The 17,476-nt window shown below is 54.6% G+C and overlaps 1 protein-coding gene across 1 annotated transcript; it reads left to right on the top strand.

Moving 5' to 3' along the window:
* The first annotated feature begins 2,898 nt into the window (after positions 1–2,898).
* Positions 2,899–14,724, top strand: ASB18 (ankyrin repeat and SOCS box containing 18). Its single transcript, XM_072875043.1, has 5 exons — positions 2,899–3,139; positions 4,087–4,354; positions 12,393–12,891; positions 13,566–13,679; positions 14,539–14,724. The coding sequence occupies exons 1-5, from the start codon at positions 2,899–2,901 to the stop codon at positions 14,722–14,724; spliced, it is 1,308 nt and encodes a 435-aa protein (XP_072731144.1).
* Positions 14,725–17,476: the final 2,752 nt, after the last annotated feature.

Raw genomic sequence — 17,476 nt, forward strand, 5'->3', positions numbered from 1 at the left:
ACTTCTGCGTATCGTGCTCTTTCATGTGCCAGGAATGAGTTTTCCTCGTAATGTGAAGCCGGCACAGACAATTTAAGTCATTATTAATAGATACACTTGATCTGAGGAACTAAAATGCTTAATGTTTTGTTAAATGAGGTGTACTCTGCAAACAGTTGTATGCAGGGAGAAGGTTAAGATGCTACCCCCGCGTTAGAGATTAATGAGCGTGAGGCTACTGCTAATGAAGTACTCATCCTTGCCAGCGTTTGGGGCCCGATCCTGGGTAGGAACATCTCTGCTGAAGTAAGGATGCATAAGGATGATCCTAGGCTTAATTGGTTGTAGGATCAGGCCCTCGGGACGTCAGGGTCTCGACGCACGGGGACCAGCATGCTGGGAGATCGGGTGATGTGCCCAAGGCCATGCAGCACGGCAGTGGCAGAGGAGAGGGTAGGGCTGCAGGGTCCCAGCCTTCCTCCACTGCCCCAAATCCCTGCCCCAAGGTGACAGGGAGTTTATAAGCGGTTGAAACACACACACACACACACCCCCACCCCCGTTTTTCTTCAAACCCATCCAGGGACTTCTTCCCCGCTCCTGGCCAGCCCCAGGATGCTCCGCAGGTGTCCTGGCTGCCAGCTCCTCCCTGCAGTAAATCTCTCCTGCCTGTACAACAGCATTCCCCTTAAAAACACGGGAATATTGTTTCATCCTGACATCACTTTCTACTCATCAGTGGAAAAAGCACTTGACTTGGCTGGCAGGAGCTCAGGCTCATGTGTTTATATGTGCCACTCAGCTACAAGAGGACTTTTTCTTTCTACTCTTGCTGGCCCTGGCTATTTTTAACCCCCTCCATCAGTGATGCTGTTAATCCTGTCATTACCATGACCCGAGAAGTGAGTGTTATATGCAAATAGACGCTGATTAAAAGGCTCACAAGAAAGGGTCACAGGGTATTTCAACACACTCTCAACAGCAGTTTAATGCCAGACACACACACACACACACACACACCCCCTTGCAAAATTAGCCCACGTCTGACTGAGGAGGTCTAGACTCCCTGCTAAATATACCCGGCTGCGAGCGCGGGAGGTGGTCCGTGCCACGGGAAGGCGATCCCCTTGGTGCGAGCGAGGGCACGTGAAGGCAGGCTTCCTCCACGCCACCACAAAAATATAACCACCGGGTTGCTAACGAGCGGAGAAGGAAAGCGAGCCAGGGCTGCGAAACACGATCCAGGACAAGTCCCTGGGGAAAACGATCCCAGTCTGTGCCGCTCCCCGGGTCTCCAGACCTTCTCCTGTACCGGCTAAGGGACCCCAAGGGATAACGAGGCTATTTTTCATACCAAAGCGGTGCTTTGAGGAGGTGGTTCAGCTGTTATCAGAAGGGTGAAGGGGCACAGAAAGGCTGGAGGTAGCAGAATAGCAACAAGTGGTAAAAGAAGAGAGAAAGACGAAAGGATTGGGAGGTTCAAACCAACCCAGCGGTTGTGGACAGCCAGCCAGGTGGGAAGGCCAGCCTTGAGTTCAGGGGGAGAAAGCAAGCGGGAACCACGTAGGTTGACCTCAAATTAGGTCCCACTGCAGGTGAACAGGCACCTCAAGGCAGGGGGTCCTTTACTCAAGGGATTAATTGACACAAGGACTCCAAGTCAGACCCCCCCGGCTCAGCACGACCCCATCCTGGAGGGACACGCTGTGATATTTTTTTCTTGTGGCTTCACGCTCTTCCCGTGGTCCCCGGGGCCAGACTGCTGTTTGCCACTGCAGCCGTGCCAAGGAAACCCAAAAAGGAAACCTGAGGTGACTCTTACAGCAGGGATGTGTTGGCCTGGAGCTGGCACAAGGATGCTCGTGGTCACCTGCAGGAGCCCAGCAAGGTCCCCACTGGCAGAGGGCTACGGAGAAGGTCCCCAACATTTCTTCCAGCCCCAGGCTGACTCCACACGGAGGGAACCGCAGGGCGTTTCGGCAGTCCCTCCACGTCTGGTTGCTTTGACAGAGTTTAACATCTTCCGGAGATCTGCTTTGATCGTGTTGGTTCCCGGGTGAGGTGGGGTGGGGTGGGAGGGCTGGCAGGCCCGGGGGGTTGTGTGACCCAGAGCCTCGGGCTGGTGGCGAAGCCACCGAGTCACGAGATGCCGAGCTCTATTCTTGTCCCCGCCGCGGACTTCTCCCGTGACCTTGAGGAAAGGAGCCACGAGCCTCAGGGCAGCGGGAGCCGGGGCCGCTCCACCGGCGCCCGTCCCTGTGCTTAAATGGCAGCAGAGTCTGGGCGCTTTCTCTCTCCTATACAAGGCATCAGCAGGCAGAGAGGCTCCCCCTGCCAAAGCCCCAGGAGGATTTGTACCTCGCTGGCCTTTGCCAAGTGCTTTGCATCCCTGCAGGGATGTGCCAGCCTGCATCGTGTTGGCCACTGATGTGATGCCCAGATTTTTCCGTATAGCAACCATGAGACTGGGAACAGGTATGAGTGCCTTAAAGAAAAAAATATATATATACACAGTGTTAGGCAGAGAAAAAAACCCACTTTCTCAGAGCACACAGATGAGGTTATATGGGATTAGGCAGACAGGAGATGACTAAATTTCTTTTTTTTTTTTTTTCCCCATAAATGCTAGGCACCGTTTTCCTCCCAGCCTGAACACCCATGTCCCAAGCTGCTGCCTGCAATTAAACCGGCAATTTAATTTAATCCAAGAGGTGCTGCCGCAACACAGCCCAGTGACCGTTTGACCCTCATTGTATCGTGTGCCCGTTATCATCTGACCCCGACGGAGTTATAAATACCACGACAATAGAGCCTTAACTGGATTATAATTAGACAATGAGCCCAGGAGGATGGAAACAATGAACTATAAAAGCCCGTCTATCCTCCCGGCTAGGACCTACACACACGGGAAGCACTGGAATGGGCGAGTTACCGGGACCTGTAACAGAAAAGCTACAGATTTCCCCCAAATTGGATTCGGAGCATCCTCTAACGGCTCACGCTCCCGCCACCAAGTATTACACAGCCCTGGTCACGGGAGACCTGAGAAGCCTCGAGGTCCTGACTGACCGATACTATCAAGATGTCAACCTGGTTTTTGAGATCAGTAAAAATGAGCTGGAGTGGCAGGTGAAAAGCCAAGCGTCTTATGGACTCTCAGGTACTTTTCCTTTAAAGGCCAGTCCAGAAAAATTAAAAAACCAGATATTTACTAACCCTAAATAGGAGGGGTGCAGTGCATTTAAGTGCCTAATGCTGCCTTTATAGTGCCTGTTCCCAAGGTGGCTGCTTTCTGGGTAGATGACTGTGCCCTGCAGCCCTAGCCATAAATGTTCAGCACTGTCTTTTATTATTTTCTTCTCTTCTGCACATACTAACCCACCAAAGGGGCAGGGAAGTGTAGAAAGTGTACGTCCACATAATTTTTCCAGGTTGGGATGGGGCTCTCCGTGGCTTAGGCGTGCTTGCAAGAGGGCTCGCAGCCCAAATTCCCCATGCAGGGGCTCAGAAAGAGCAGCCCAGTCCTAGCTGCGGGAGTAAGTTGCCTCCCAGCACCAGATGGTCCCTGTGGTCCCCGATGCTCACCGGGCACCTACTGATGCTCCCAGAGGCCCTGGAGCTGCTGGGAAATGCGATGCCAAGCCCAAACCCAGCTCATCCCATGCCCGGCCCTGTATCACCCTCCCAACGCGCTCCCACCCGGCTTAGGTGCCTTCAGTCCCAACAAAGGCGGTTTTTTTCCTCCCCTGGGCGCAGGGGGGGAATTTGCGAGCTGCCTTTTAGCTCCTGCCAGCAAGACCTTGCACACAGGGTTCCCTGTGCAGCTGGTTGCGGGCAGGGTATTGGTTTACCCAGCTCGTGCCGTATGCAATCCTGCTCCTAGAACGAGCGCACGCCGGGGGAGTTTTGCATCCCTTCTTGCCAGTGGCGCTCGGAGCGGCCACCGACGGTAGCCAGACTCTTTGAAACCCCTAAAGCTGCCAGGGCACCAAGAGAAAAATGGAAAAAGCAGCGTCTTGATCTGGCTCATTCGCACGGCTGGTGCGCAGGGGAGGGGAACCCCGGGGGTCAGCCCCGGGCATCAGCCCCTCTCCCTCCTCCCCGCAGGGCTGTGGTCGCTGGAGTACAAGCGGGAGCTGACCACCCCGCTGTGCCTGGCCGCTCGCCGCGGTCACGCCGCCTGCCTGCGCCATCTCCTCCGCCGACGGGCCGACCCCGACCTGGCGCCGGGGGGCCGCGGACCCCTGCACGAAGCCTGCCTGGGAGGGCACGCCGCCTGCGTCGAGCTGCTGCTGGAGCACAAGGCTGATCCCAACCTGCGGAGCGACGAGGGCCTGGCCCCGCTGCACCTCTGCGCCACCCAAGAGTCCCTGGGGTAAGGAGGGGGTCCCCCATCAGCATCCCCCACCCCAATAACCTCGCTCCGCGTCCCCTGCACGCAGACCCCAGTGCTTTTGCCTCTGTGGGGTGCAAACAAGACGCCACGATCCCTGGCAAGGCTTCCCACGTGCTCCCACGTCTCCCGGCTGCATCGGCTGCTGCGGCACACTCAGCATAGACAAAAAGGGACATTTTGGTGCCCGGACCGAGTCTCTTTTCTGTGGACAGGAGCAGCCCAGCCCAGCTCCACATGCTTTTCCTTCCTCCTCTTTTCCGAGGGTTTATCCTAAAATGGCTATGTCCCACATCCCAGGTCCAGCACGCTTTCCCCCGGGAGATGCTCAGGGTGGGTCCAGCAGGGGACAGACGCTCAGGGTGGGTCCAGATGGGCACACAGGTCACCCCAACCTCCTGCACTCCTCAGCCCATGCCAACCCCGTCCACAAGGGGTGTCGGTGCCGATCAGGGCACCCCCTCCTCCTAAAATCCCAGCCCCAGGGCCATAACGAAGGGATGAGGTCCGTGGGACGGGGAGCGATCCTCCCGCCTCCTCGCCCCGCGCAAGCCACATACGCGTCCACCTCGGTTTATAGTCAGGGCTAAGGCTCAGCCATGCTCAGGCTCAGCATCTGCTCCCTGCTCCCCCTGGATCAGCATCAGCATCACACCGAGGCGAGCATAAACAGTACCTTGAAAAATAAGCTTTTCATGCACACGTGTATGTCCCAGTAGGACTTTTAAGTGCCTGAATCATTAGACCCAAGGAATCAGGGGTTTGTTGTTTGGTTTTGGGGTTGTTTTTTTTTTGTTTTTGTTTGGTTGTTTGTTTTTTTAAAAAAATAAAGAGCTCAGCCCTTTGATATCCTGATGAAGCTGCTTAGGGCTGTAGCAAATTTCATCACCTGCCAGCTTCAGTGAAAAGCCACCCCAGCTTCAACCCTTTCCCCTTTAGGCAGGCAGCGAGCTTAACCACAAGTAGGTGGTGAAGGCAAGGTTCCCAGTAGGGATCCAATGTATCATGGGCCAGGGGTCTGGGAAAGAGCTCTGCAAAAGAAAAGCAGCCAGAGAGGAAAAGGTTTGCAGGCGTAAATATCTCCAGCCCAGCTTATAAATAAGTCTCTCTGCAAGATGGCCAAAAATCAAGTATTAATCAAATTTTGGTTCAGCCAGAAGTCTAGGGATTAATCAAACTCATCCTTGGTGTGATGAGGGTTGGAGGGACTGGGATGGGTAAGGGAGGATGCTACAAGCAGCCCTCATCATTAATAAGGAGCTGGGTTTAATTCCTTCACCCGAGCTCCCTTTTGACCTTAAAGCCTTCGGTCTCCAAACCCCAAGCCATCCTAAAAGCCCCGGGGGGGGCATTTTTGGCTTCACCGACTCATTCTCCCCCCGTAGAGATGGGGCACAGAAACCAACCTGGTGCATGGAGAGGACCCCATGGCCCACAGAGGTCCAGGTGTCCTGGTTTTGGCTAGGTGCTTCCCAGCCTGGGGAAAAAAAAAAAAAAATATATATATTAAAAGGGAGCTGCTGTTCCCGATTTACATGTTATTTCCCCCAGAAGGATGGAGGGGGATGGCAGGTGAGCCAGCAAATGGCGACAAGGGGATCAGACAGACACAACATGGAAACAGCTGAGTTATAAGCCCTTGAATATTGGGGCTTTATAATGGAAATGCTGAGAGACCCTTAACTACGCTACCTGGCGCTACGGGGGCTTCTACAATAACTAAGCCAACTCCCTTGAAAGATCAAAAATTAATAGACATTTCAGACAGGTTTTGAGGTTTCGACCACTGCTTTTCAATCGCGAAGACTTTGCTAAAGTTAGAGACTGAGGAGGTCAAGCTTTAGGTAACACAAACATTTCCTCTTTGATTAGGGGGAGACTACTTTACCTTGCCTTTTTTTTTATTTTATTATTTTTTTATTGAGTAGTAGATTTTAGGTCATCCTTAATTTTTTACTGACAATAAAGAGCAGGTCATTGACCTACATAGAGAGCTATTTTATTTTTCTCCCTCTCGATAACAATGGCCAGAACACCTATGTGCCGGGTTCTTCTGTATTCCCATATACTCGGCAATTCACCATGGGGGCAGGACTTAAAACCTTTGAGCCTCTCAGTGACTGGGATAAAAAAAATTATCTGGGCTTCCTTCCAGCCATTTGAGCTTCAGAATCCATGAGATTTCAACAAAAAGGATATCAGAGCTTTAATCTAGGAGCTTTTTGAAGAGATGGAAAAAAAAAGTTCCAGTAAAGTTCAGTCTTACCTTCTTCACTTTAGGAGCTGTTCATGCCAACGTCGGCCTATTTAGTAGAGTTCCTCTCCTTGACCTCTTTTTTACAGCGGAGATAATTAACATGGTGGGGTAAGATGAGTCTCTAAATTCACCGCACTCTCTCCCTGGCGCTCTCCCGTTTCCCTCTTAAAGCCGGGATGATTAAAGGAGTCTGCCTTTATTGGCACCCCGAAAAAAAAATAAAATAAAAATAATTGAGGGGGAGAGGAAGAGTCTCAACTCTCCCGGCGGTGCCAGGGGGAAGGGCAGGCGTGGGGCGGTGGGAAGGCGCATCGCAGGGATGCGGGATGTAGCTCCCGCCTCCCATTGTGGTACCCGCGGCAGAAGGGATGGCGAACGCTGCCACGTTTGTAGAGTCCTCCTTCAGATCTGCGAGTCGGAAGAAGCTCTCTGAAGATCCCCGGTTTCCCATGCAACCAGGGAGAGCCTACCCGGAGAGAAATCCCCCAGGGCTTGTCTTCCTCAGCAGAGGGAAGAGGGCTTAGTCAAGCCCAGGGATGAGAAAAGACGATGTCTCCCCTGCCTCTGGGCAACTTGGGCTTATGGCTGAGCGATGCCCTTGCTTCACTCCTTCAAGCTTTCTCTCCATCCTGGGAGCTGAAGCCAGAGTTGTCTTCTGGCTCCCACCCCAGGGCCAAGGGATGGGAGATAGATACGTGGCGAGATGAGCCAATGCAGGAGGAGACTCGGTGTCCGAGGGCTCTGTGCAAGAAACGATGGGGTAGGGAGTGAGCACAAGAGCTGCCGGCTTGGGGAGGCAGAACAGGTTTTGCTTGGGGGATGCGAGATGAGGATAGCTCCTCATGGGAGGAATTAGCAGAAAACAGGAGCAAAGCAGGCAGGCAGGTACCCAAAAAGGCAACGCGATCGAGATAGCAAGGCTCCAAATGCCAGGGAGATGGGCACTAACCCACCATTCGTGGATCTGGCCCCGTGGCACCCTCCAGCTCTTCCAGCACTGGCCTGGACATGCTGCCCTTTTGGCTGCGGGAAAGAAGCGTTTCTACAAATAAAAAAAGACCACAGATTTTAAAGGCCAGCGTTTAGCATCATCTAGTGCTAAACCTTGTCCTCTGCTCCGTTTAGCATCAATAAGATGCAAAACTCCAAGCGTTTGGAGCCATCATTTTGGAAACTCATCCCCCTGCCAGGGAAGACCTTAACAGGTCCTGCGCAAGAAATAAAGAGCCCACGAGCAGACACAGAGCACAACCCAAGGCCTGACCCCGCTCTTTGGAGAGACTGCTCCCCAGGTTGGTGTGACAAAATGAGGGCTCATACAGATGAGCATCCGCAGCTCACGAAGCTTTGGCAAAGAGTCGGCGCAGCGAGCGATGCTCCTGGGCTGGCGTTCGCCCCGCAGCAGCAGAGCGGTCCCCACGCCGGCACGACCGGCCCTCGGTACCGGCCTTGCCGTGGTTCACCGGTGGGCTTGCGGTCCCCGAAGAGATTATCAACTTTTAAAGAAAAACAGGCTTCCTTTCTCGTTCTTGTAGGAAATTAATAAGAATAATCCTTGCATTCAGAGCCAGGCTTGGGGAAGGCTGTTTTTCTGAGTGGGATCAATCCTGCAATAAATCACAGACAGACAGAGAGATGGTCGCTCAGATGCCATGAAAAACAACCAAGCAAAGGACGGGAAAGCCTCGCTCAGGCCGCAGGGAGGGGGAAAAACCAAACAGGAGATTTTTGCTTAAGAAAACAGAGGGCTTGAGTGGGTTTTGGGGACAGGAATCTTCCTCCAGCCTCCTCTGCCCCAACCTCCTGCTCCTCCTGCTGGTTATTCATTGCATCCCATTTCAAGCTAAATCCCGCTTTCCCAGCCTGGGCATTTTTCATTCCAAACTGAGCAGCATCCCACCGGGATGCTGGGAGCCATGGCCAGCGGTAGCCATGGCCAGTGGTAGCCATCCTGGCAGCAAGAGGGCAGGGGATGGCGATGGGCACGTCCTGCCCGACATTGCACTGATGTCCGCCCCGACTCTATTGATGGCTGAAGAAGGAAAATAAAACCCAAATCATTTTATCCTGTTTATTTGAGCCAGGACCCCAGCACAAGGCGCACCTGTAGTACTAACACCAGTTATCACAAATTAGTGTGATTTTGACCCAACGAGTCACTTGCCCAAGCAAGGTGACATTCAGGTGTTACCCATCACCCACAAATGAGTTAGGAAGGGTTTAGAAGTGGGTTTAAACTAGTCAAAATTAGGCATAGCTGTGCGTGAGGGTGGCTCTTTGAGGGCTTGCTCCAGGGGTATCGCTGCTGCCGGCGAGCTGCTCGGCCAGGTTGGTGGTCCCAGGCTGGATGGAAAACAAACTGGTTTGCTTTGCCACCCTGCGTCTGGATTTCTGCTGAACTAAATCCATGGCTTCTTGCAATATTCCCAGAAAACTGGAGAGGAGCCCTCAGAAAGCAGCAAGCGTTATCTGAGCCCTATTTAATGGGATTTTAGTCCAGTCTGACAGCGAGCAACAGGGCATTAATAAAAAAGCCAAGAAGCTCGAAATGCTGGCAAAGTGTTAGAGCATATGAGTTCATCAGCAGAGATTAGAGGCTAAAATAAGAGCATATAGCCAGCAAGCATGAACGGCATCTACCCGGCACCTGCTGGTGCCCCATACATCCAAACAGGAGGCACGTGCTCCTCGCGAGGGCCCACCATTTCCATTAACCGGAGGAGATCACCCCTTATTTATAGCCCCTCACTAGCATTCCCTCTTTGCCAAGGGAGGAGGATCCAGGGGGAAAATTCAATATAAACCAACTCAGGTTTCTCCCAACAAGTTAGCCAATGAACTTGATAATAAAGAAGAATAACCCTTCAGGAAAGTAGCAGCTGGGAAGGGTGGCATTTTCACCCTGGTATGTCTAGAAGGATATTTGGGATGGCTATCAGGAGACCAAGAGGAATTGAGCTCCCTGTAATCGAACTCCCATCCCGCTCTCGGTAAGGGAAAACCCCGTGCGGGGGCTGGAGGGGCTGGGCGCAGCTCTTGGCTTTGCCAGGAACCCTTTACCTGGAAAATAAAGGCAGGGGAATATTCCCTCTGTCTTGCCTACGCAGATGTAAATCTTCAGCCTGGGCACTCTCAATACACAGCGCTTGCCAAAATCGGCACGGTGTTTGTGCTCAGGGTCTCTAGGCACACCCGCCTCCTTGCCTAGGAAGGAGCAGAGATGCTTTAAGATTATTAAAAAAAAAAAAAAAAGAGAAAAGAAAAGAACAAAAGGGATTTTTCTCCTGGACTAGGCTGCTGCATGTTTTGCAGCCCAGTCAGAAATTTTTTTTTTCCATTTTTCCCTGCAGAACCATCCCTTGTTTTGCCCCGCATACATTATTTTGGGGTGCCAGAGCTAACTGTGATGTTAGGATTAAGCTAACCCAGAGAGGTGCCGAGAGAGTCGTTATAATTAGGGCAAATTCCCCGCTGCCAAGGACGGACAAGACCAATAAACGTGGGTGAGTCGCAGCGTGCTTTGCTTCAGCAACAGACCCTCTCCGACAAAGTTTTACTGACCAGCAGCAGCCAGCTAGCGCCACAAAAACCTCAGCGAGAGAAGCCATTGCTGGAAAAAGGGATTCAGCACGTTTTAGAGTAAAAAGAGAATTGTAAAGTAAGGATCTGAGGATTTGGGGGTTTCAGAAGCCCGCACTCAATCCGCTCACCCGCAGCTGCGTCCCCAGCACAGGGCACCCATGGTGGATGCCTCCGGCGAGGTCCGGAGAGGGCTGGCAGCATCTGGGAGCTTAACACCTGCACGGGCTGCAGAAACAGCCTGTCCCCACAGATCCTGCAGGATTTTTTTCCTGGCAAACTCAGGCTTGATACGCACGGGCAGAGCAGCCCAAGGAGGTATCTGCGGATCCTGCACTGTCAAAGACGGCGACTGTCTCAGCAGCTCCTATCAAATCTTGGGGGAGGTGATGCTGCAGGTCCAGAAAGATTCAAGTGGATTATTATTGTTACTATGTTATTATTATTATTATTACTATTTTCCCCACATACGTTAGCATTCATCTGGGCCAGGAAAGAGCAGCAATGCCCTGGCAGCATCCTTCCTCCCTGGGGCTCCTCTTCTTCCCCATCCCTCCTGCTGGAGGGATCGGGCTGGGACTCCACTCCCCCACAGCTCCCCCTCCTTTTGCTTCTGTGTCAGCCCAGAACCTCACTTAGTGCTCTGGGTGATACCTGAGCTAAAAGAAAAGCTTATTAGAGGAAAATAAAACAGGCGGGGGGGTTGAAGGTTCATACACCTCCCTAGGCTCCAGCCAGCCCCTGCTGAGGCTTCCGGAAGGACCGCTCTTCCCACCTCCCTGGCAGCATCCCTTGGGAAATGCGAGCTCTCCATGTTTTCAAGGTCTCGCTTGAATGGCATATGGGTCTGGCCCCCCTCCAAAAAATAACTCCTCCGTGCCACAGCAGTGAGCTCAGCCCCGCGCGCTAACCCGGCTGCCGACAGCCCTGCCCGGGTGGTGACATTGAGCCGCGCTGGCCCCGGCAGCTCCCGGCAGGAGACGGAGCAGTCACTTTGATTCATTTAGACTGGCCGATCACATCCGTTTACTCACATACACACCAAAACAAAAAAAAAAACAAACCCTCATCAGGACATACCAGGCATCTTTAACCCCCATCCGTTGTCAGAAGGATGCAGGTGGAAAGCTCTGACGGGAACCGGTGTCCGTGCTTCACAGCGGCCACGACCCCTCTTTGCAACCACGCACAGTGATGTTAGAGCAAAGGAGAGGTGGCAGCAGTGATTTAGGATGGGCAGGATTGCTTACCTTGATTTATTCCTCCTGGGAACTGCAGGTGCTGCCGCTTCATCATCAATGGGTGCCAAAAAAGCCGGCAAAACTCGTTTCACCAGACTTAAACCATCTGCAAAGGTGTTTCTTTTCAGGACAAGCAGAAAACACGATCCTTTAGACCTCTCTGAGGTGGCCCAATACAGGCATGTGACTCCCTTAACAGGAGAAGCGGAATCCCTTTTTACGGCATCCACATACCCAAGCAAACCCACACCAAGCTCTTCTGCCGCCAGAGGCCTTACCGAGGGCTTCCCTCCATGTCAGCTCGGTCTCAGCACAGCTTAAGGGGGAGGCAGCGGTTTAGGGTGTTTTCAGCTGAGCAGCTCTGTGGATGTCAGCCGAGGGGTGGGATTGTATAGATCCTCTCCGTAACACCCCAGGGCTGCGCCCGTGCCAGGAGATGAAGGGGCCCATCACCCTATGTGTCCTCTTCATGGCCAAGTGCATCCCGCACCCCTCACCGGCCGGGACAGACCTGGCTGGCATGGCTAACCGTGGGCATGGCTAGCCGTGGGCATGGCTAACCGTGGGCATGGCTGACCGTGGGCACCGCTCCCGCTGCTGCCTGACCACGGGCACAGCTGGGACCGGTCCCTGGTGGGTCTAGGCTGGTGGGACGCCGGTGGGTCAAGGATGGTCAAGGATGGTCAAGGATGGTCAAGGATGACCATTCATGAATGATGCTGGTCGAGGCAAGAGCGAGGTGTTGCCCAAACCACCATCACCACCACCGCAGAGGGCACCAGGGCACAGGGTCACCGTCCCCAGCGTCTGCTGCTCCCTCCCCAAATCCTCAAGTGCCACAATCCCCATGGGAGCCCAGCTCCAGCACGACCCCCATCCTCACCCCATGCCCCCCGAAACCCACCCGGGCGGTGCACCCCCCAGCCTCCCCGTCCCTTTGCAGATGCGCCAAGCTCCTGCTGAGACACGGGGCCACCGTCGACCTGCCCAGCGAGGACGGGGGGGAGACGGCACTGCACGTGGCGGCCAGGCACTGCCTCTGCGACCACGCCCGCCTCTACCTGCGGCACGGGGCGCGCGTCGATGCGCGCAGCGCGCGGGAGGAGACGGCCCTCGGCATCCTCTGCGGGCAGGCGCCGGGCACCGGCGAGGGCTGCCTGCAGCTTTGCCGGCTGCTGGCGGCCCACGGCGCCGACATCGACGCCCGGGATGAGATGCGGAGGAGCCCCTTGCACAAGGCGTGCGGGGCCGCCAACGCCGGCCTGGCGCGCTTCCTCCTGCGGCGCGGGGCCGATGTCAACGCCATCGACTACGACGGCGTGTCCCCGCTGGGCTGCGCGCTGCAGAGCGCTGCCTTCAAGAGGGAGCTGCGGCCCCACCTCGCCGTCCAGCTGCTGCTCAACCACGGCTCCCAGAAGATATGGCCCCCCGCCTTCGTCAAGGTACCGACCCCCAAACAGCCCCTGCGCATCCCCTCGCACCCAGCATTCTGCAGCTGGGGTCGGGGTGCTTTGGGAAATAAAAAGCCAGGGGGGTGGGAGAATTTGGGAGAGCCTCCCGGTCCGGGCAGGGAGAGGGGACCGTGGCATCGGGGTTGGTGATGCTGCTGGGAATGATGGAAACGAAAACACCTGCGTGGGGTGGCAGCGGGGAAAAGCAGGCAGGGCGATGGGCAGGACGGAGCCAGCGTGGGCATGGGGGACCAGCAAGGAGGATTTTTTCCTGCCTGGGGAAGGATGTCAGAGGCAGGCTTGGTACATCAGCCGTCAGTGCAGCCGCCTTATGGCTCTGCGTTTCATTGATTTTACATCAAACAATAAAGAAAATATTATCCTGGCTTATCACACACAAGCCAAAAATGTAAATAAGAAGCAAGGGCCGCATCCGGAGGAAGAAGTGCCACAGCAAGGCAGCTCTTCCCACCGCTTCACAGACGGAGAAAGGTCTCCAAAGCATGCCGGGACAAACCCTACGCCTGCCTCACACCCACCCGGGACCATCCCAGCCCGGACCGCGGTGGGGTGGGACGAGCCTCGCCTGCAGCACGTGGATGCTCTGCCCCTCTGGGACACGCATCTCCGTCTGAACCCCTCCCCGCCCCGTTGCCCATGACTAGGTGCTGAAGTCCTGCGCAGCCGTGCCGGAGATCATCGAAGTCCTCCTCAATTCCTACTCGCAAATCCCCATCTCCGAGAAGTGGGCCGAGGCCGTGCCGGAGGAGGTGTTTCAGGTGAGATGGCGCTGGCGGTTTGGCAGGGACGGCTGAGCTGAGCCCCAAGGAGGGGGTTTTACCCACCGAGAGGTTTTTTTTTTCCCCACCCAAACTTCACTTGGGTGGGGCAAAAAAAAGGGATAGCCCTCGGAGCACCACCACACGCCCGATTCATCTCAGCAGCTTTAGCTCCATCAACACCAAAACTCCCATTCCTGCCCCTGGCCCGTGACAAAATACAGTCCCGACATCTGGAAGTGTCCCTGGAGCCAGACCGCTGCCCGGCAGGAGCCCACCCCACTAATTTTGATTTGAAAAAGCTTGTCCCCAGACGTGCAACAGGTACGGCCAGCCTGCTCTTGAATGATCTTGGATGGCTGCCTTGCCCCTGCAGGTCTTCGGTTAGCTTGGCTGCGAGGGGGGACGGCTGCTGAAATGCAAAAAAAACCCTTCAGCGCGTTCTAGGGGATGGGAGAAATGATTTTTATTCCAAGCGAGGGAAAGGCTGAGGCTGCACAGACCCATCCTGCTTTGTTTCCCTGTCTTAGAAACAAGCGGGTCTCTTCTACGTCAGCTCTAAGGCTTTCTGCAGGGATGCTGCTGCCGGTGGGCGGGAAAGCATCCTCCCCAAACAGTGCCTGCAGCGAGGCTGGGTTTCTTCACGCGTGCTTCCGCAGGAGAATTCCACACCCAGCCTTTGCTTGCAGGAGCCGTGCGAGCGCACGGACCCCCAACCCACGGGCAAACCTCGCCGATGGGTCTCTGACCTCCTCCCCTTAGATCTTCCCCTCAAAAGTGTCTCTGGCTTGTCTGGCTTAATGAGGAAAAAACCAAAACCAACTGATGCTCGTGTTTCCCCCCACCCCTCTCTTTGCAGCAGCACCAGCTCTTCTACGAGTCCTTTTTCCGGCTAGCGGGCACAGTCCGGTGCCTGCAACATTTATGCCGCTCCGCCATTCGGAAAAAGTTTGGCAGCAAATGCCATTGCCTTATCCCCTTGCTGCCCGTGCCCAAGCCTTTGCACGATTACCTGCTGCTGGAGCCCGAAGGAGTCGTGCTGTGAAGGGCCGAGAGGAGCCGGCCGAGCTCTGCCGTCCAGCCCTCCCTTCCCTCGTCGTCCCTCGGTGTAGCGCAGCAGCATCCATTTCTGTCAGCCGAGCGAAGGAGCGCCGGTTTTCATGATAGATGGTTGTTTTTCAGGGATTTATAACGCAACTACAATGTGCTTTCGGCTGTAACTTTGTATAGATTTTTTTCTAATTCTGCTTTAAATAGATTATAAAGAGTAATAAAATGATTAGTAGCTGTTACAAACATGCTGCAGATATGAATAATACTCATTATAAAGGATCTCTGCAAAGCAGCGGGGCTCCTCAGGTGTGCAAAGGCAAGCACGCACGGCAGATTACTAAAGTCAGCCCACGCAGGCATCAAATCCCTTTGGAGAGATTCCCCCCCGTGAGTGGCAGAAGCAGAATTGGGACCAGAGGTGCATCGTGGAAGCCACTAGCAGGATGCAATACCCAGTGGCATTAATTTAGACTGTAAAATAGACCAAGAAATCTAGTTTTTGGAGTAGAAGCCAGCAAGAAAGAGCCGATTACTCCACGCAGGACCAGAGGCGGGGGTGACACAGCCCCCTATTTCTCCCAGCTCCCCATGCTCCAAGGGATGCACCAGCACCTCCCATACCCATCGTGCCCATTGCTGCTCCCAGGCTGGCACGCGGAGGGGCTGGAAAGCCCGGTGGCAACCCGAAGTGGAGGAGTTTGGGCTTTCTTTTCCCACCGGGACTTGGCAAAAGGTACCAGGAGAAGCGAAGATTTGTTTTCCCAGACCCTCAGGCTCCCCAGATTAATTTCTGTTGAACCAAAGCAAGCCCGCGCACGTGCCCCTTGGAAGACCGGCTGTCCTTACGCTAGCAGCTCTGCCACAGCCCTCGCCAAATTGTTCCACTGCTTACCTACACTCACTGTTTAAAAAAAAAAAAAAAATCTATATATATAGATATATATAAGTAAATCAGCCTTTTTGCACGTTTGACCGGACTTTGCCCCAGCACCCAACACTATTGCGGGTTATACAGCTGACGCGCGCAGGATGCAGGCAGAACCCCTGGCTCCCGGAGCCGGCGCCTGTGGAGCAGGGAGCGTGGAAATGGGGCAGGAAAGGAAATTCCCCCCTCCCAGCTTCCACCTGCTGCTTCCGCAGCTTTCCTCTCCCTTTGAGTTGTATGCAGATGCGCAAGGGCATCGCCGAGCCCCCCCCGTGTTCCTCATCTTTGGTGCCTGAGCCCTGCCCCGCACGGGAATGCCCCACGGCAAAGCCCCGCGCCAAACCTCTGCGACAGCTTGAGACCTGGCACTTCGTGACTTTAGTGGCTGTTTTACTTTGTGGTTTGTTTCGGCAGTCAGAGCGGGAGGGGGGGATTGAAGGAGATTTAGGGAAACCCATCCTGGCTGGGTCGCCGTGCGTTTGAACCCGCCAAATCTAAATTTTGGTGCCTCTAATGGGGCTTTCATCTTTTGTGTGGTCCCGGAGCGGGAAGAATGAGATGTTTTACATCCGTATTGGGCAAGTTCGCATGGAGATAGAGTCCCGCCAGGTGACCGCACCCTCCCCCAAAATCCATGACCTCGGCTCGCTGGCCCGTGGGGAAAAAACCCAACTGCCCATCTAATGGGGGGGGAAAGCCGGGCTGTGCCGGGAACCCGGTCCGCCGGGGGGCGGGGCGGGACAGACGGCGGAGGGGCGGCGGGGGAAGCGCCGTGGGGGGAGCCCGCCGCGGACCCGCGTGGGCGGCCGGCCCGGCAGGCCCTGGCTGCGCGGCGCCCCGCGGCCAGCAGGGGGCGCCCTGGTGCCGGCCGCCGCCGCGGGGCCGTCGGGGAGGCGGGACGCGGCGGGGGGGGGGGGGGCAGGAACAGCTGGGAAACAAAGGGGAAAAACGGGGGAAATGTTAAAAAAAAATCACTTTTAGGGCTTGGGGGTCCCCGGGTTTCAGGCGTTCCGCCGGCGGCGGGGAGCGCAGCGGGCGCGCTCGGGGCGGGGTGATGCTCGGGGCTCGCCGGCTCGGCTTCATAAGTTTGGCGGGCGGGCGAGGGAGCGTTTGGGGATATATATATACATATATATATTTTTTTTTTTTTCCTCCTGCCGGCTCCTTGTTTTGATGCAGATGTTATGGGAAAGGATCATTTTTTTTTTTTTTCCAGCAGCTAAAGACGGGAGGTCACATTAACTTATAATACGGAGACACATAAAAATGCGATTATGCCTGCTAAACAGAACACAGTAGGCTGCTAGTTAAGACAATGAGATTTCCAGGAAGCGATGCATAAATTCTTCAAAAAATGACACATTTTTCACGTTTCATTCCAATTAAATTACTGAGGCAGCTAACACAGCGCTGCGCACACCATACATTTGGGTGAAATGAAGGTTTTTTGGTTGGGCTTTTTTTTTTTTTTTTTTGGTCAGTCTATCCCGATGCGCGTTTTACGAAAGGCGGTTAATATTAAGCGGCTATTAAGGCAAAAATGTCAGAGACCTTCGCTCCTCGCCTTTTTCTTGTGGCGGGGCTGGTCCGTCTCGGTTTTCCACCCTGCAGCAATAAAACGCCGGTTGTCCTGGCCGGCAGCGGCTGCAAAATAATTTCCAAATAAGAGGAATTACCCGCCCTGATGCACACACGTCTCTCTTTGCAAGGAGCTGGTTAAACAGCCGGGGCTGGGGAGAATTAAGGAGCAACCCCCCCCCAAAAAAAAAAGGCTTTGCCCACCCGTCGGGTGTTCCCCGCCCGGGGTGCCTCCGAAGCC

This window comes from Ciconia boyciana, chromosome 10 (genome assembly GCF_034638445.1).
Source record: "Ciconia boyciana chromosome 10, ASM3463844v1, whole genome shotgun sequence".
Taxonomy (NCBI): domain Eukaryota; kingdom Metazoa; phylum Chordata; class Aves; order Ciconiiformes; family Ciconiidae; genus Ciconia; species Ciconia boyciana.

What these genes read in the sequence shown, in the direction of transcription:
- ASB18 (XM_072875043.1), top strand. Translation starts at nt 2,899, where the DNA reads ATGGGCGAGTTACCGGGACCTGTAACAGAAAAGCTACAGATTTCCCCC. An exon ending in AGCGTCTTATGGACTCTCAG is followed by an intron (nt 3,140 to 4,086) that starts GTACTTTTCCTT and finishes TCCTCCCCGCAG; the next exon opens with GGCTGTGGTCGCTGGAGTAC. An exon ending in GGCCCCCCGCCTTCGTCAAG is followed by an intron (nt 12,892 to 13,565) that starts GTACCGACCCCC and finishes GCCCATGACTAG; the next exon opens with GTGCTGAAGTCCTGCGCAGC.